Source organism: Argentina anserina, chromosome 3 (genome assembly GCF_933775445.1).
Source record: "Argentina anserina chromosome 3, drPotAnse1.1, whole genome shotgun sequence".
Lineage (NCBI taxonomy): Eukaryota > Viridiplantae > Streptophyta > Magnoliopsida > Rosales > Rosaceae > Argentina > Argentina anserina.
Genome location: NC_065874.1, coordinates 34826386 through 34846312, shown reverse-complemented (window position 1 = coordinate 34846312; position 19927 = coordinate 34826386). Strand labels below are relative to the sequence as shown.

At 39.3% G+C, this 19927-nt stretch overlaps 2 protein-coding genes and 1 pseudogene across 3 annotated transcripts in view; all 3 read left to right on the top strand.

Annotated features, from left to right (window-relative positions):
• The first annotated feature begins 111 nt into the window (after positions 1-111).
• LOC126787967 (uncharacterized) lies at positions 112-3343 on the top strand. The gene is made up of 11 exons (XM_050513888.1): positions 112-305; positions 410-440; positions 545-558; positions 668-718; positions 819-888; positions 1139-1208; positions 1318-1385; positions 1525-1648; positions 2336-2375; positions 2753-2820; positions 2976-3343. The coding sequence occupies exons 1-11, from the start codon at positions 138-140 to the stop codon at positions 2986-2988; spliced, it is 717 nt and encodes a 238-aa protein (XP_050369845.1). The 5' UTR covers positions 112-137; the 3' UTR covers positions 2989-3343.
• A 473-nt stretch (positions 3344-3816) lies between these two features.
• Positions 3817-10663, top strand: LOC126785950 (uncharacterized; annotated as a pseudogene).
• Positions 10664-12377: 1714 nt separating this feature from the next.
• LOC126789122 (disease resistance protein At4g27190-like) overlaps positions 12378-19927 on the top strand; it is a 40950-nt gene continuing 33400 nt past the window's right edge. For both annotated transcript variants that reach the window (XM_050515192.1, XM_050515193.1), the window contains exons 1-6: positions 12378-13001; positions 13094-16069; positions 16238-16388; positions 16906-17310; positions 17439-17632; positions 18107-18146. In XM_050515192.1, the coding sequence (XP_050371149.1) occupies positions 12484-13001; positions 13094-15875 (3300 nt within the window). In that variant the 5' untranslated portion in view covers positions 12378-12483 and the 3' untranslated portion in view covers positions 15876-16069; positions 16238-16388; positions 16906-17310; positions 17439-17632; positions 18107-18146. The remainder of the gene's footprint in view (positions 13002-13093; positions 16070-16237; positions 16389-16905; positions 17311-17438; positions 17633-18106; positions 18147-19927) is intronic.

Below are 19927 nucleotides of genomic sequence, written 5' to 3'. Positions count from 1 at the left end.
GCCCAGCTTGGACAAGTATATATATATATATATATATATATATATATATATATATATATATATATATATATGTTCAAGCCCAAACGGGATCGTCTCTGTCAGTGAGTTTTTAGTTGCAGCAGAAAAAAGAGAAGAAAATGCAAGCAGTGGCTGCTAAGCTCACTCGCCGCCCTCACTTGCTCGCCAGAGCCTGGTTAACTCTCTCTCCTTCTCCTCTTTCCACCACCAACACGTGTCTCACCCGCACCTCTCCTCATCCTTGGTCCGCCACTCAACGTCGCGGCGCTAGAATCCAAGGCGCCGACGTAACTTTACTTTCTCTTCTTCTTTTTTAATTTCCGAATCCTCTTTAATAATCCAATTATCTATCTCTCTTTATCTCATGGTGATCGGAATGATGATCGTGCAGGTGAGACCTGGGAATGTGATCCAAAAGAAAGGTAATGACACAATTTTGTATTCGTCTTTCGGATTTTCATTTCAAATTCCAGATTTACTGATGAAATTTAACCTAACTGCGGCGGTTGAAATTATGGTGCTTCAGATCGTATCTACCAGGTGAGCAGGTTTATTATGTTACTTTCAATCATAAAAAAACAAAAAAAGCAATGTTAATGTTAATAATAGGCTGCCATTTAATCGTTGCGTTACTCTGGCATTGTTTTAGGTGATAAAAGTGGATCATTCACATGAAGGTAGAGGAAAGGCCAATATTAAGGTGTGTTTTGTGTTTTTCTTGATTTCATTTTACTGCCTATCAACATCAGTTATATTGTTACTATTATTTGGAAAGCTTACTGATTTCTTATTCGTTTTAGCTGGAGCTTCGGGATGTCGACTCTGGCAACAAGACATCCCAAAGATTGGGGACTGGGGAGACAGTTGATAGTATGTCCTTTTTTCAACTCCGTACTAGTTTCATCTAGGTTGTTTGTTGCCTTTCAATTTGGTTTTAAAAGGTTCATGTTAGATTCATTGGGGTAGTCATATTATCTTTTGATTACTCGGATGACTATTTTTCAATAATCGGGCTGGATTGTCACATTTTTATCTGTTTGCATATCACTAATAGCCCATTGTGTTTAGTGATTTTAGACATGTGCTCTAAAACGATAATGTCTCGTATCAATTTCTGCAGGGGTATTTGTTGTGTCCAAAAGTTACGTTTACATGTGCACAGATCGGGATGGCAAAGTGTTGTTGATGGAGTGAGTTTAGTTACTTTTCCTATTCTGAAGAAAAATTCCCTTGTCCTTCCCCTCTCACTTTACTGTTGTTGTTTTCTCCTTAAAATCTTCTCTTTGCATTTCTTATCAGTCCTGAGACACTTGATCAGCTCGAAGTGAATGAAGACGTATTTGGAAAGAATGCTAAATACCTACAAGGTCGATGCCTGTTCATTTAAAATGATGCTTTATAAACATACATGTTCCTTTCTATTTGTTTGTTATATATCTTACGAACAACTCCTGGGCATGGAATTAAACTTAAAGTAAACTAAACTATGATATTTGTTTTAAACAGAAGAAATGAAAGTTAGAGTGGAGCTGTTTAATGGGACCCCTTTATCTGCATCAGTTCCAAAACATGTGACCTGCACTGTTAAGGAGGCACAACCTCATATGAAGGGGATTGCAGCAACACCTAAGTATGTTAACATTGTGCAAATGCTATTTTATTAAGCTTTCATCTCACAACTAATCGTTACTTTGTCTGTCCGTCTGCTTTCACCCTGGAATATCGCTTGTAATGAAACCTGCTTGATATTGTTGGCTTTATATCATTACTATCACATAAAGAGGGGAATTCTTGTCATATGAAGATAATAATGAGTGCATGTAGTATTTACCGTTGGGTTGATATCACTATGACATAAGCTACTTTCTCATATATTAAGTATCTATATTTATGTTTTCAACAAAAAAAAAAGTATCCATATTTATTGAAGCCTTGAGAACGTAGAAATTTGTTATTTGCTGGTTATTTTGTAAGATGAATTTCTGGGAATTTTGTAAAATAAATATCATGATTTCAGGAAAAAGAAGAAGAAAAAAATTGTAGATAGCTTTGTGGAAAATTGAGGATAAATTAACAGCTGGTGTCTTTGAGGCTGTTTTGATGTCCTTCTCAATTCAAAATAAAAAGAGTAAGAATGTAAGCTGCTTTGTAGATATTAGCAGAGGTGCAATGAAAAATTTAATAGAAGAGGGATGGAGTATAGAAATGAGTAAACTGACTATTTTCATTTTTACGTTTTTGAATCATATTTACCTTAATACCTACGGTGATGCTCTATGTGTTTTGCCATATACCCTGATATATTTCATAATTGCAGGGATAAAATAGCTGTAATCGAAAATGGCTTCACCATAAAAGTAAGTTACAGTTTATATGATATTTTTACGCATGCCAGCTCAATGCTGTTTGTAGCTAAAATGAGAAGAAAAATATGGTATTGAGTCTATTGACTCTAAGTACAGATATGCTCATTATCTTTCTGTTCGAATCACAACCTTATTCCGGAGAATACCTTGTTGCTTGCTTGTTAGATATCCACATTCTTGCAAAGTTCAGCTTGTTGTCAGAGCTTTGCATCCACCTTCTTCCTGTTCTTCTATCCTTAAAATGCCAACATAAGAAACAGTCTTTTTGGGAAGCGAAGAATTGCAGATATGTTATAGGTTTCATGGATCCTTAATTGCATCAGAATCTAATTTGAGTTATTTTATTTTGTTCTTTCTTATCTACCCAGGTACCGGCTCACATTATAAGTGGTGACTCTGTGGTTATTGATACCGAGGACGACTCTTATGTTAGAAGGTAATTGGTCTGGTTTCTCTTCTATTGTTGGGAATCAAAATTGATTAGTTTGTTTGTTACTTGGTTAATATAGGGAAGAATAAATATGATTTTGGTAGTTTTATTTCCAAATTTTCAGTTAATCTTGTCTTACGTATTACCCCTTTTGGTGTCAGGGCCAAGGTGTAATTCTGAATATAATTGCTATAATCTGGTGGAGAGGTGGAATATAATTTGTGCGTTGTCTAGCATGACTGGGTGGTTTCGGTAGTGATGAAGGTGTTTACCATCTTGAGGTAGCTGATTCAAAGCAGTATATATTTAGTCATCAAATATAGGACTCTGGATGGAAAAATAAAAGAAATTTTGTTAAGAGTAGTTATGTTGGATAGAGAATCATATTATTGTAGTGACCAGTGCAGTGGTGTAACCAGCTCTTGATGCTTGATGCTTGATGCCTTGCCACTTTTGAGGAGCTATGACGGTTAACATCATCATATCTCTCTGATTTCATGTTACTAAAATGCTCTACTGCTTGACTATACTACATGTCTACATTCATCTCCCACTCCCAAAGAGTGAAGCTCAACATAATTTCATTCCATATGATCCTCTGATTCAATTTTCCCAAGCCAACTTCAGATCTCAATGCAGCTATCCGATACCTCAAAAAGCTAGGATCCAAATCGCAAATTTAGATAAACAATGTGCAACTGCGTGCGATGACAAGCAAAAGCAGAGGAAAAGAAATGGTGTGAACATTGAGTTCTTAGAAGAATTAAGTACTCAACCCAATCCCCTTGACAAAAATCAATCTGGGAAAGGTGAGACATGCCTCTACACTCTAAACCTCTTAGACATGGCTTGTATGAACTACGAGTACTTAACCCAATCCAATCCTCCCATCTGTACGTATTGTGCATCTTACTAAAAGTTAGGGTCCATTTAAGGAAATGCCGACAACAATTGACCCGTTTTGCAAATACTATAAAGTTAGGATTACCAGGAGCCGAGAACGAGGGTTTTGGCTTATCGGGGTTTCAATTCATCTCTTTCAATCTTCAAAGGCAGCGCCTTTTTCTGTCTTGTCTTACTCTCTCTGCTCCAGGTAACCCTAAACCTAACTCTCTCTCTCTCTCTCTCTCTCTCTCTCTCTGTTCAATTACTCTGCTTCTGGTTTTGGCTTTCGACTCTGTTCGCTCACAGACACTTGATTACTGCCGGAAAGAAATGTAATTTTTTGACCAAATTCTGTGCAACTGTGACTGGTTTGCCCAAAGTCATCTGCTTTTTTTCTCTACTGACTGAGTTGATGCAATTTTGTGATAATTTGAGCTGTAATTGTTTGTATGGGACTAGATAGTTTATGATTATGATTGAGAAGCGATTATAATGCTTTGACTATGATTTTGGCAAGTTAGAGGTCACTTTAATGAGGTAGCTTGCTTGATTTGAGCTCAACTCTTAATTGTAGGCCGAAAAGGTTGAAACTTTTATGATCTTGTAGCCGAGTGTTCTGCTAAAGAATGAACTTTGTATTCGGTGCATTGTAGATGATGTCTAGATGGGATGAGATTCTGTCTCAACCTGTACAGAATCCTCCCAAGTTGGAGTTTTCTGGTGCTGATCTTGTGTGGACAAAGGTGGATGGCTGGCGCGACACCATAGATAGAGTTGCTGTAATCCCCTTTGCCAGAGTTGATGATTTTTTCAGGGGTGAGTCTATGAACAAAGAGTGTCCGACAAGATTTCATGTTGAAGCCAGGAGGCGGAAGCCGCCGGAAAAGGCCATTTGCAAACCAAAGGTTGATAGCATCCTTGAATATATTCTGTAAGTTCTAGACTTTCTTGACTCTGTTCTATTGTATTAAATGTTCCTGCATTCTTGCAGCTTAACTGTGTGGTCTTTTCAATGTGTAGATATTGGTGTTCCTATGGCCCTGATGATCATAGGATGGGCGGCTCTATACGACCTAGGACTAATTGTGTCCCAAAGAAGAAAAATTCCGCTGGTAGACCAAACAACAAGAGAGGTTGTTCCTGCCACTTTATTGTGAAGCGCTTACTTGCTCAACCGTCAGTTGCGCTTCTTGTATATAATTCTGGCATGTGGATAAGAGAGGAGTTCCGTGCCATGGCACAGAAGATAGGATGGCTGCTGGAACGCACACCATGTTTGCCCCATACATCTCTGAGGATCTACGCCTTCGTGTGTTATCTTTGCTATATGTGGGGGTTTCTGTGGAGACCATAATGCAGAGGCACACTGAATCTGTAGAGAGACAGGGTGGTCCGTGTAATCGTGACGACCTGTTAACCCATAGGTATGTTCGCAGACAGGAGAGGAACATTCGACGTTCTACATATGAACTGGATTCAGATGATGCAGTTAGCATCAGCATGTGGGTGGAAAACCATCAGAATAGTATTTTCTTCTATGAGGATTTCTCTGAGACGGACCCTATCACGTTGGGCATTCAAACAGATTGGCAGTTGCAGCAGATGATTCACTTTGGCAATCACGGCCTTATAGCCTCGGATTCCAGGTTTGGAACGCACAAATTATAGGTTTGTTAGTTTGTAACCTTTCTTGTTAATTAGTATTGTCAATAAGACGAGAAACTGACCATGTTCACGTTGGAAATGCTATCTAGTATCCAGTTCACAGTCTCCTTGTATTCAACCAAGACAACAAGGCCATTCCGGTAGCATGGATAGTGAATCCAAAATCTCCAAGTTTTGATACCCATAAATGGATGAGAGTTCTTTACAATAGAGTTCAAGCGAAAGATCCTTCATGGAAGTTGGCAGGGTTCATAGTGGATGATCCTCAGGCTGATGTACTCGCTATCAGGTGCTCATTCACTGTTTAAACTTCAAGTTGTCAATAGATGATTATATAAGCTACTGTTTTGTTTCCTAGAGAACATTGCTATGAAAGTGGCAATGTGAAACCAACTCTTTTTTTTTTTCCGGGAAAAGTAGTACATACAATTCCTGTTTTACTTATAGAAAAACCTAGGTGCTTTCAGTTTGAATGCGATAAGCAGGTGGGCAGGATCCTCAAAATCAATGCCAAGTCTTGAAACTTCATGATGCTACCTAAAACTGTAGGTTTCATGTTTGCTCACTGAATGCTACAATCCAGTTGCTTTTCATTTAGTTCATGCACCAGGATTGTGTGTTTTTGTGCATATATTTCTGTCAATGAATGATATGAGATTGATAGGATATATAGCCCTGTCAAAGAATGTATACAAAAAGCTGAAAATTGAGAAATATTTTTTGCTTTATCTAGTGAGGTCTCCTTTTGGGGTTTGGGTCAGTGGCAAACTGGCAATACAGGCAACTGACTGACCTGGAGCTGTATCTCTTTTTCTTGTTTCAATTGATGAGTTGGATCTGATGGAAATACTTTTCTTTTCATTGGATGCAGGGATGTATTTCAGTGCTCAGTGCTGATAAGCTTTCGGCGGGTCCGTCATGCATGGCATAAGAACTTGGTAAAGAAATGTTCGGAGGATGAGATTCGAGCTGCAATGGCAAGAAGGCTACATCAGGCAGTGGACAACATATGTCAACAACGAGGAACTGGTGGTTTGTTTGTGGATTTCATGGAAGATTATGTTGATGCATCAGATTTTGTGGATTACTTTAAGGCAACCTGGTATCCTAGAATAGGTTGGTCTATCATCTTAAGTATGGGTATATTCTACTCTATGTTATTTGCATACATACAGGTTAATCCACTTATACTTATCCCTACACACATGCATAGATATATTATATACACACAGTCATACAGATGAATTACATATCTGATAATTACTCTGCATGTGTGTCTATTTTGGTCCCTTCACATGTTAAGGCTGTTTACTATGTACTATGTTTTCATATGTCCTAAGAATTTGGCCGCTGGTTGCACATATATCTTTAGCTTTTAGAAAATTAATTTATGGTATGAGGTCAAGATTTTTCAGTACTATGCGGCTCCTGTGGTCATTTTGTTTTCTTTATCTATTTTTCTCTTAGACGAGCCTCTTGTGTTTCACTTTATTCTGTATGCTCATGCTAGAAAATGTCTTTTGGCTTAGGGAAGTGGATTACTGCATTACAAAGTCTTCCTCTCGCTAGCCAGGAAACATGTGCAGCAATGGAGTTCTACCACAACCAGTTGAAGCTTAGGTTATTTAATGAGAAGAAACCAAGTTTCTACAATAGAGTCGATTGGCTGGTTGATAAGCTGAGTACCCAAGTGCATTCCTATTTCTGGCTCGATGAATACTCTGAGAAGGATGGCTTTGCACGATACTGGAAAGATGAGTGGGTGAGCGGTTTAACATCTTGGCGAACAGCTTTAAAGATTCCAGACTCTAATGTTGTCATTGATCGTACATGTGCAAAAGTTACTGACCAGCTGGATCAAGAAAAGGCTTATGTTGTTTGGAACCCTGGTTCACAGTTTGGTATTTGCAACTGCAGTTGGGCAGAGATGGGGAACCTGTGTGAGCATATAATCAAGGTTATTAGTGTCTACAGGAAAAGATGTCATCCTGTTTAATAACCCTAATTTTCAAAACAATATTTGGTTTGATTTGAATTCTATAAAGTTGTGAAATTCAATTAAAATGAAATTGATTGTTTGCAAACTTTATGAAACAGAAACGGAAACGTTCTCGGAACGTTTAATAAGAAAAACGTTACGTTTCCGAACGAATTTATCGACTTTTATTCCGTCGCTCGGTTGTGAAAACTTTCTTCACGAAAGTTGTAGAGTTCGTCGATACGAGTTCGTGAGTATGTGACGCGTTCTAATCGGACGTCGGACGTGGAAGTTATCAACGTCGGAAGTTAGTTTCCGATTTTGGAAACGAGTATAAATAGGATGTTTTTATGTTTAGGGTTTCCATTTCAGGAAACCCATTCTCTCTCTTCTCTCCGCCTCCCTCCCTCTTTCTCCCTCCCCGAAAACAACTCTCTCCCTCCTCAGAAACCATCTTCGTCGATCCGTCGCCTCCCGGCCGACGTGTCCCTCACCGCCGACACCAGCAGCCTCGCAAGCTCGACGCAGTCCCCCTCCAAGCAGGCCACGGTCTCCAGCCCCGACGTGAAGCTTCGAGCCACTCGCAGGAACCGAACCCAGTCGGTCCTAACTCTCCGACGAGCTCCGGCGCTCCCAAGGCCCGGAATAGGTGAGGTTTCCATCAAATTGGATGTTGTGATGCTTGTTGTGTGAATTTGTGTTGTTTTTAGTTGGATTGATGGAGTTTTGGAAGAGATCGGAGGGGGAGGGAATTGGGGGAGATGCCGCCGCTATGGGTGGCGCGTATGAGTGCGTGCAGGAGGTAGAAGACGGCGTGAGGCCGTGGGGAGGAAGAGGGAAGGAAGAGGGAAGGAAGAGGGAGGTTTTGGAGGCGGCGGTGGCGTGCTACGCGCCGGTTTTGGGCTCGGCGCGTGGGCCCACGCGCTGCCACAGTGAGCGGCGCGTGAGCGCCACGTGCGGCGGCGCGTGAAACAGTGTTTCTGAAGGGTAATTTTGCAATTTATTTTTACGTGCGGTAAATATAAAAGTAAATTACGTACGGTAAATGTAACTTTATTTTACGTACGGTAAATGTAAATATAAATTACTTTCAGTAAATGTAAAAAGTAATTCCATAAGGGTAAATCAGTAATTAATATTTACTGAGACAGTATGTATTTTTAAATAGTATTTATACGTACAAAAATACATAAACAATATATACTCGAACAAGAATACGTAATGGATGAGTATTTGTACAGTAATACATGAATAGTACTAAGTGAATAGTACTCAGTGAACAGTACTCAGTGAACAGTAATTCGTAAAACTAGAAATTACTGAACAATAACAGATTTTTACTGTTTCGGTATTTAAAGGTTTACGAAACGTTTCTAAATTCGTTTCTTATCTTTTCAACGTGATTGATAAATCAAGGAAATGAATTCTCTCCGGCAATTGTGGAATTACGCTCGAGTTGATAAGGTGAGTAAAATCTCACATATTTACGAATCTACCCTTGCGTAGATTCAAGATTCTGCAAGAGATTTAATATTGAAATACGACATGTATATGATATAGTGGAATATATATATATATATATTTGTATAAATGGTAAATAAACATATATATATATAGTTTGCTATATTATATACTGTTATGAATTCATTGTGAATATGTCATTTCGATGACGAGAATTATATATTGAGCATGCGATTTAAATCGTACAATATGATGTGTGATTATTGTACGTGATTTTAATATGGAGTTGTTAAACGTTTTTGTCTTCGGACGTGTTTGTGAAATATGACATGTATAGGTTATAGCGGATTATATATATATATATATATATTGTATAAATGGTAAATAGGTACATATATATATATATATGGTTTGCTATATAATGTACTGTTATGATTTTATCGTGATGATGTCATCTTGATGACAAGATTTTATCGAGCATGTGATTTTGATTTGTACAATATGATGTGAGATTATTGTACGTGATTTAACATGGAGAGTGTTAAAATGTTGATTTGTCTTCGGACGTGATTTTTAGTACAATATGATGTGAGATTATTGTACGTGTGTGGCAAGTCGGAACCTAGCCTTTGGCCGGGCGAAAGTTACGATACAGTTAGAGCTCTAGTCTGTCTGCCAGAGTTCTGCATGTGAGGTAACGGGTGATTATCTGCTCATGAGTACTCATATTGTTTTGATATTGGGTAGCGGGTGGTTGCCCAATATCGGCGGTGTATTACGAGAGGGGTAACAGATGTGTACCAGCGTTCTTGGTACCCGTATTATAAATGCATTTGGGTAACCAGAAGGGTTACTTAATTTCTCATGAGCGCTTCTTTTCATATTTCTTTGGGATAACCGGATGGGCTGTCCATAGACTCATGAGTGCATTTATATTTATTTGATTTTTCTGAATTTTCGTATATATTGTTATGCGAGTTATATTTCATTTTACTCATACGAGCTGTAAAGCTTACCGGGTTTGTGTTTACAATCCCGGTGCACCAATTCGATGGTGTAGGAGATACTTCCGCAGGTGTTGATTAGTGGAGATTCGAGAGACGACTCCGGAGACTCGAAGTTGTTCGTTACCCTGCTTGTGGTGAGATTTCTTGAGTGGATTTGTGTGTGAGAATTTACGAGGATTTATTTGTGAGTTTTGTGAGAGATTGTGAGGATTATTACATTTCTATTTTTATGTATGGATTATAAATTTGGGTTGTAATAATTGGTTTGTCTGAGTTGTATTGAGAACTCAGTAATGATCCGTTGTGACATTTTAAATGATTTCGATTTCATTGAGATTGTTTGGTGTTTAACGACTTTGAAAATTTGAGTTTTTAAGCTCGAAATTTTAAGATTGTTACATCATGTGCCATCTGTCAGCTTATTGCAGTTCCACAAGGCCTTGCTTGATATGCTTCTTTTGCCACCTCATGATTCTTTAATTCGTGATCATGCTGTTTCTTTAGCGGTCTTTTTACAGAATCAGTTAAGTGGACCTAATTTGGAAAGCAGCAATGCTACAATGGATCAGGCAGCTTTAGCTGATAAAGATCTAGAGGTAGTAAATGAGGGCCCAGTAAGTGAAGAAGTATTAACACATAATGAAAATCGTTGTGCGGATGAGCATGTTGCTGTGGGTACTGAAACAAGGAGTCTGGTTGCATGCAGAAAGGGTATATATAATGAGGGTCGTGGAGAAGAATCACTTCCGAGATGGATGTTGACCCATCATCCATCTGTATTTCTCCACCTGGGTTACATTCTGTTGATGAGGTTGTGTCGAGTGGTGTCCTCTCAGGAAGCATGAAGAGGTCCCTGTTTAACACAGAAAGTAAAGACCTGCTTTCAGCGGATGATGCTCTCTCTAATTCAAGTGAATATGAGGATGATATGTCAGATGGAAATTGCAAAGCAAATGCAACGAATACCGATCCACTTTCCCTTGATATCCCATGTTCAACAATGGAGTTTTTGGAGCATTGCACAGTACGCAATCCTAATGATGGCCGCAGCTGTGATATCAATTCCGCTGTTAATTCGAAAGTATATAACAATACCTCTTCATCTTCGTCTGTTCCTGCTGAACCACAACCTTCAGGTGTCGTAGAAATTGAATATGAAAACCGGATGGACTTGGTGGAGCATTGCGCAGTCACCAATCGTAATTTGTAACCACACCCATGATATCGACATATCCGTAAAATCCCCTGTTTATGAGAAGAATTCTGCATCTACATCTATGCCTGTTGAATTACAAATTGTAGATGCGGCCGAAACTTTAGTTATCGTTTCAGAAAATGTTAGAATGGAAACTGGAAGCACAAGTAATCTGAAACTGTCCACATCGGATGGGGTTCATGGTACAGATTGTGGTCGGGATCCAAAGTGTTGGCAAAGTGATGGTTGTGAACTCAGAATCATCGCTCAAGTTCTCATCAGCATCAAGTTGCAACAAGGAAGAGCTTCCTGTTGCGAATGGGGCTACTGAAAGTGTGCTGTGCAGCCATCTTCGATCACTGAACCTCGTCTTAAAAAACGTAAACTACATAAGGGTGTTCTTCGACAACAGTGAGGTGATCACTGGGCCGGTGATGAATGGTTGTGGTCGGGATTCAAAGTCAGTTGGCAAAGTAATGGTTGTGAACTCAGAACCATTGCTCAAGTTCTCATCAGCATCAAGTTGCAACAAGGAAGAGCTGCCTGTTGGAATGGGGCTACTGAAACAGTGTGCTGAGAAGCCATCTTCAATCACTGAACCTCGTCTTAACACATGTAAACAACAAAAGTGTGTTCTCCGACAACAATGAGATGATCACCGGGCTGGTGCTGAATGACATCAATATCACTTCTGCGAAGGTATATGCGTGTGGCGAATCTGCTTAGGCTTTTCTGAGTTTTGATGACTATGGAGTTCAACACCTGACAGGCGGGGTAAAAAAATATTGCTTTGAAATGGAAAACTGAAATATGCCTCAGCCGCCCCGGCAATCAACCCGCGAGAAGCTTCCTGATAAAGAGTTAATGTCATTCCATCATTGCTAGCAATTGCTTTGTTTCTTAGAGTCCTAACAGAACAAAAGCCATAAAACCAAAATTCAAATAGAAGTCATCTAATTCTGAAACCATATAGTCAAAACAAAAACAACAACAAATCAATCACAATACAGTTGAGATTTGATACCGACAAATCTTGGTTTTCAGAGACAAAACTATAACTTAAAATGTGTCATAAGAACTAGTACAAACTAAGTTAGGAATTGGGTAGTTGAAAACTCACTCAAACAATCCAAACTGAAGGCTGGAACATAAAGTACGAATCACAATCCCATCAGGACACGATTGCAAACACAAGACAAAAAGTTCAATATCAAATATCCACATAAAAATGTAAACTTTCTTAATCAAAACCCAAAACCCTGAAAATGATACAATATCAAATTTTCGCCACAATATCAAAAAGTTCAATATCAAATTTTCGCCACTATTTTCATTCTTATTTACGACGCGGTTCTCTTCATTCTCACGAAACCTTTCGGCACCAATTAAAGGATGAGTTTGGGGCGTCGGTGGAAAAGTCTTCTCCCTTCCTTCTGAGTTTTCCCACCAGAAATTGGCTTCTTTCTTGCTGGTTTTCAATGGCCTCCTCTTCATCTTCATCTTCATCTTCATCAGCTCAACCATCGTCATCATCAACTGCTCGTCCTTGGAAGTATGACGTGTTTCTGAGTTTCAGGGGTCCCGACACTCGGAGGGGCATTGTATCTCAATTATATGGTCAGCTGCAAAAGAATGGAGGGATTAAAACATTCATGGATGATCCAGATCTTCAAGTAGGTGAATCTATTTCTCCCACTCTCCTAAAGGCAATCGAAGAATCAAGGTTCGCAATTGTGGTTCTCTCTCCAAACTATGCCTCTTCTCCTTGGTGTTTGGACGAACTTGCAACGATCTGCGAGTGCATGAAAGAAGAGAATAGAATTCTCCCGGTTTTCTATGATGTAGAACCCTCTGATGTACGGCACAGGAAGAGAAGTTTCGAAAAGGCCTTCAAGGAGCATGAAAGCTCTAGGCGACACACAGACAAGGTGCAGCGGTGGAAAGAAGCTTTACAAAAAGTGGCTAGTTTCTCTGGATGGGATATGAAGAATTACAAGTAAGCATCGTGATGAAACTAAGAATTTGGATTTCTTATTGAAAATTTCGTTATGCATGTTTGTTTGACACTTGATTCTTTGTTCCTTGTAGGACTGATGGAGAACTTGTCGAGAAAATTGTGGATTTTGTGCGCGAAAGAATTCAACCTTGTGGAATAATTCAGGTCGTATTGTCCACCAGAGATTTTGAAGAATTTGAATCAAGATGGGAGGCTACAAAGAAAGTTATGGACGCACTTACTGATGCTGAGGTCACTGCCATCGGGGTCTACGGTATGGGAGGGGTGGGCAAGACAACCCTGGTTAAACGTGTTGGTTCACTTGCACACGAGAATGGAGTTCTTAACCTTGTAATTCTTGCCCCCATATCCCAAACCCCGAACTTCAAACAGATTCAACAGACATTGGCAGAGCAGCTGGACTTTAAACTCCAGTGGGAGACAGAAACTAGAAGAGCCGTTGAACTGCAAAAAAAGATTATGAGCAAAACTAAAATCCTTATAATCCTAGACGACATCTGGGAAAGGATAGATTTGTCAAGAATTGGAATTCCTAGCTATGAGGAGCTCAAAAAATGCAACTCTAAAGTCTTATTTACTACGAGAAGGTTGCATGTTTGTAATACATTGGAGAGCCAAACAAGCATCCCTCTGAATATCTTATCAGAACAAGAATCCTGGAAGTTGTTTGTAAAAAGTGCGGGAAGGTCTTTTGAATCCCCCAACTTTGAAAATGTAGCGAGGAAGGTAGCTCGAGAATGTAGGGGTCTACCGATTGCATTGACAGCAGTTGCAAGGGCGCTCAGAGGTAAAGAGTTGGAAGAATGGAATAAAGCATCTCGAAGACTAGAAAAGTCACAATCCCCAACCGTCGATGACAAGCCAGATGCCTTTGAATGCATAAAATTCAGCTATGAGTATTTGAAAGATGAAGACCACAAGTCATGTTTCTTGCTCTGTTGCCTATTCCCAGAAGACGATGAAATAGAAATACAAGACTTGTTCAAGTATGTGGTCGGAACAAAATTCTATCGGGAGGCCGAAACAATGGGAGAAGCCAGGGGCACCTTGGTTTCAATAGTCAAGTACCTGAAAGACTCTAGCTTGCTTCTGGATGCCGGGAATGAAGGACGTGTAAAGATGCATGATGTCATCCGCGATACAGCCATTCATATTGCGACATCCGAACGTGGATTTTGGGTGAAAGCTGGCATTGGTTTAGAGTGTTGGCCGCCCAGACTAGATCAAGGTTGTACTGCTATTTCACTTATGAGGAACCAAATTAGCAAGCTACCCGAGGAAGAGTTGGTATGTCCGCGTCTCCAGATTTTATTACTAAATCATAATTATGCTTTAGATGAGATCCCAGAATCATTCATTAAAAGTCTGAATGAATTAAGGGTCCTTGATGTCAGAGACACTAGTATTTCCATATTGCCCCAATCATTCCGTCTATTGACCAACCTCCAAGCTTTGTATTTAGATTTTTGCGGCAAATTGATTGACATTTCCATAGTGGGGAAACTTCAGAAGCTTGAAATTCTTAGTGCGATCTATCTCTGGAATTTGCCGAGGGAAATAGGACATTTGACCAATCTAAGGATTTTACATTTCCGGAGTGATATACCGATCACAATTCCATGTGGAGTGATATCAAAATTGCATAAATTAGAAGAACTGTACCTGGGGGACTGTGAATTTGAGTGGTTGGAGTGTGAAGCTGAGGGACGTGGAGAAGAAACCAAGATTGGGTTCGGTGAGATAGCTGGTTTATCAAATTTGAAAAGATTGCATGTCGGCATACCTCATCACACATACATCCCTAACGATGTTGAAGCCACACCAGATTGGGATTACTTTTCTATATTCATCAGAGATAATGAAGATTTTGAAATAGATGACGGATTTGGAGATCACGATTCAAGATCATTGATTCTGCGTGGAGCAAGCATAAGCATGTTACCTGATTGGTTTATCAACGCGGTGGCAAACAAAATAGAGAAGCTACGCTATTCTAACTGCAGAGGATCCCTTGTTATGGAGAATCCCTTGTTATGGAGGTTACATGAGCTCAAGGTTCTCAAAGTATATGGGGGTGAATTGGATGATGACGGTCATGAAGATCGGGAAGAATCGGTCAACAGCACAGAACGAGTTCAAAAAGGACCACTATTTCAGAAGTTGGAAGAGTTATATCTGAAGGATTTAGAGGAATTGTGGGTTGGTGATTTACCACATGGGTCTCTGGTTAATCTGAAGGTACTGGAGATATGTCCTTGTGCGGTGAAAAATGTATCAAAATTTGTACAAAGTTTGCCAAGTCTGGAGAAATTAACTTTATCCCGCGTAAAGCAACTGGAATCTGTGTTTGGATGCGAAGGGTGTGAGCTGAAAGAATCAAAACTGAGAGAGGTGAGATTGTTGTTTCTATATTCAATGAAGAGCCTTTGTAGTGGTCCTGCCCCACGCGTAATGTTCCAGAGTATTAAAATTCTTACCATCGACGGCTGTGGGCTGCTGCAAAGTGTGTTCGCATCTGAAGTAACCCAATGTCTCTCTCAATTGGAAGTCCTTGATGTACAGAACTGCTTCTCGTTGGAAAGAGTAATTGAAGAAGTGAAGAAAGAGAAGACGGCTCTACCAAAATTGAAGAAGTTGAAATTGTGTAGACTTCCAAAGTTGTATGGTGCAAGCAGCGGTACTGTTGATATCGAGTGTCCTTCATTGGAACACGTGCTCGTGGTGAATTGCCCCCATCTTCCATTCTCAATCTCTGAGTCTGACTTCTACTTTAAATACTCAGAAAGAAGGTTTTTGTCAGCCCCCGCTTCTGACTACTTTGGCAGCACGAACCCAGTCCAACTCAATGATTAGCAGAGGTGGAAGTGGACTTGACCTCTTCGTCGGATCTGCGCAAGGCCTTCGTCGGCGGCGGCAGTCTCTGGTGGCGGGTAGAGTTTGTGGTGCTGCTTCTTACGACTTTCTTCATAGCCCAAGACAGGGAGATTTGACGAAGGAGATCCGATCGGGTTGCAGGTGGCGGTGCTCAGTTGTTGAGTTTCAAACAGGTTACACAGCCCCTCTGGTGCTTCAACTTGTGTTAGCTGATTTTCTCTTGAAAACAGAATTTACAAAGATTTCTTCTAGTCATTAACTCATTCCCGAGAAGCACTTGATTGACGTTTGAACTCATTCTAAACTAGTTCACTCTTTCACTCGTTTTTCATTATGTTCAGGGTACCTGTGGCTGCAAATCCAATTGATCTAATTGAAATTTTGCTGGATCGTGACTTTCAGAACAACCAAAGTCAGCCGTTATAGGAACCTTGGAGAGTGAAGAGATCAGTAGACATGCTCGATTAGGACGGCATTCAACTCTTGCCACTGGTATGCATGTGTTATCAGATTGTTAACAAATTTTACAATACTCTGAATATATCAGATGACATTTGATTGGCAACTTGTACTTGTAAATAAAATTGTTAAAACAATTCCAAAATACTGTAATGTATTTGTCTATACTGGAATTGCATGTAGTGGCACCAGTCAAGTGACTTATGGTCTCATTATGATTGCATGATCATAGTTGTTTTACAACATCTCTGAATTTCCATCAATGGCCAGACTAATGTCCTTAAAGATGTTTCGTATATCTATATTTCCCAATAGCAGTATCTATCTCTGTATCAACATTTATACAGAGATTACCAAATCCGGAGAAACTATATTTAAATTGGATGGATGAATTGAATTATGTGTTTGGATGCGAAGGGTTTGAGCCAAAACAATCAAAACTGAGAGAGGTCAATTTGCTGGATCTAAGTGCACTAAGAAGCATATGTAATGGTCCTGCCCCACGAGCAATGTTTCAGAGTCTTAAAAGTTTGACCATTTACCGTTGCAGGTTGCTGCAAAGTGTGTTCGCATCTGATGTAGCCAAGTTTCTTGTTCAATTGGAAGACCTTTTTGTAGAGCAGTGCCTTTTGTTGGAAACAGTATTTGATGCTCCCCGGGACAACAGAGAGAGGACAGTTCTTCCGAAACTGAAGAACTCGGTTTTGAGAAAACTTCCTAAGTTGTTTTTGGCAAGTGTTACTGTTGATATCACTTGTCCTTCATTGGAACATTTAATTGTAATGGAGTGCCCCCAGTTATTGGTTCCAGCCTCTACTGATCTCTCCGGAGCGTATTCAAGCATGAGCCAACTTTATATTTCCTCCCTTTCTCTAGACACTGCTTCTTACTACTTTGGCAGCACAAACCCAGTCCCAGTCAATGATCCACAGATGTACCAATTTCTACATGCCAGGTATGTCTTTTTGGCTTAAATTTACTTAAATTGTCTCTTCTTCTATATTTTGCATTGTAGTATAGCTTTGTCTTTCGAATTCCTGATACTAGCTGATATTTTTTGTTTTTTTTTTCTTTTCCAATTAGATGCCACCATGTAACTCATTTCTACGCTATGAGTGATGAAGTCTAAGTTGATGGGGAGCACATGTACCGGTCATGCTGATGTGCAATAATGTTCCAAACTTGTAGATGTTTGTTCATCCCCAATTAAGCAAGTCTTTTGGCCTTATCTCGGATGGGCTATCCACATTCGTTCATGTTGCCATGCTTGCTATTTTGTGAGTCGAAATTCCATTATCTCCGTATTTGGTAGTAAATGGTGTAGAATTTCCCAGCTATTCCCCTTTAGAGTTTCAAAAACAGGACTACGTGTCTTGTTATCTTCATATTGTCTGACATAACAGAAAAAGGAAAAGCAAGAAAAAAAATTCTATTTACCCTCTGCAACTCCACAAATCTTAATGATTATCTAGCCAGTATCTTGGGTAGAGTTTGATTCTTACCCCTTTAAGCAGAATACATGCTAGTAAAATCTCAAGGACAATCAAATTTTTTCTTTAGCTTAGTATGAAACAGTGTATGTACTATCTGATTATCACTTATTAGTTGGTCATCTATTTAGCTATTATATTAGCTTAAGTGTTTAGTTGTTATCATTTTCAAAACAAAAAAAAGTGTTTAGTTGTTATATTGGCTTAAGCTTTGATATCAGGCATTTGCTTCTCTAAAATACTTGCTAAATGTGATTGCAGTGTTCATTGGATATTGGTAGAAGGAAATCTCATAGCTATGGTTAGTGCTCCTTCTCATGGATAGGCTTCCCTAATGTCCAAGTTGCCCTTCCTACAGTTTTAGGCAATGACTAAAATTTCGATGATTATGGAAATTTCGATGGTTCAAAAAAATGGAAATTTCGGGAAATATCGATGGAAATTTCGGAAAATATCGATACGAGTAAAATTATTGACAAAATTGATGGAAATTTGAATAAAAACATTGAAATTATATATGAAACTTTTAGAGATGATTATTTGACTAATTATCTATTATATTTCATATGGAAACCTTGTACAAACATTAGTGCATAGTTGGTTATAGTAATATAAGGTGAAATAATCGTTGAGAATTCTTAATTATAATTAATTAAAATTATTATTTTAAATATAATAACCAAATTACTACTAATATATTTTATATAAGTGCATCACTAATCAACTACAATAGGAGGTAAGTGACGGTCGCTAGAGTTTATATAATGCAGGAAGATGGAGTGTTGTATAATTTTTTTTCGTATAAGAATGAACTAATGAAAAAAAAATGTATTCAAAATGGATGCTATTAATAGTGATTTGTTTCAGGATGAAATAATTGTGTATTATTGAATGATATGGGGGCCTATATATAGGCATTACAAAACCACAATCCCGTAGGATTCAGAGTCCTAATCTATTACGGAGATGCTAATCTATCTCCTAACATGAAACCTATTAGGTTAAGACACACATAAGGGTAGAATAGTAATTCTCCCGAAACACTCCCCCTTGTGTCGCATGCCTAGGTTGCATGGTGCACACATCGTTGCCTCGGTAAAAACCTTGTCAAGCAAAATAAAAACCTCTTGGGTAAAAACAAAAGCTTGATCGAAAGGAAAAAGAGCACAACGCACCGTCTACATTTGATAGCATCATGTGAGCTAGACTCCCCCTGAAGTCTACAAAACAACTCCCCCTGATTAGTGCCATAATTATGGAGTACAAAGAACAACGTATACAACGTTCATTACATGCTTCTCAAACGTAGTCTTGGGCCAATGATTAATCATTAATCTAGCCACACATCCTTAGATCATTCATGCTATACTTAGCCAAACTTAGATCTTAGGAAACAAGATTGCATAACAACTCAAAACAAGAGTTTGCAATGAAAATCAGATTCTCGGATAGAATGATCTTCACTCACTTAAACGGCCATAACTTCTTCGTCAAAATAGGTATCAGCGGACCATAAAATGTTCTGAAAAGTAGGCACCCGTGGCTTTCCATTGGCATAAGGTTCACAGCCTTATCCGATCGGAGCAGTTCACAATGCTCTGTCGAAGTTGACTGACTTGCAAATTTCCGGACAGGACTGTCCTACTTTGCTAAAACGGCCATAACTCACTCAATATGATAGCTATGAACGAAAGGTTGTTGTCCCTGGAAAGTAGACACATAGACCTTTCCAACGGTACTCATCGAGCGAGCTGTCCTGTAGGTCTCGTTGAAGTTGACCTACGAAACTGGACAGATTCTGATTTGTCACATTCAATGTGTCTTTTGCAAAAAGAATGGGGGAATGGACCAATGAAGGACTGATTTTGGTCCGAGACGGAACCGTACGCATCCTCTACGCTACCAGTGTCGACTGCTACACCAAGGCGTACGTTGATGTTGCTGGAGCTACTAGCGGCGTTGGTGTGGATAGGATTTGTGTTGGTTCACTAAGTGTAGAACTAAACCCATGTGAAAGAAGCAATGCAAGTCCAATGACAATGCATAGGCGCATAGTTAATCATGTCATGATGAAAGCAATAG

Excerpts from the sequence above, each read along its gene's own strand:
- LOC126787967 (XM_050513888.1), top strand. The coding sequence starts at position 138 with ATGCAAGCAGTGGCTGCTAAGCTCACTCGCCGCCCTCACTTGCTCGCC. Across the intron at positions 889-1,138 it reads GACTGGGGAGACAGTTGATA|GGGTATTTGTTGTGTCCAAA; the intron begins GTATGTCCTTTT and ends CAATTTCTGCAG. Across the intron at positions 2,376-2,752 it reads AAAATGGCTTCACCATAAAA|GTACCGGCTCACATTATAAG; the intron begins GTAAGTTACAGT and ends TTATCTACCCAG.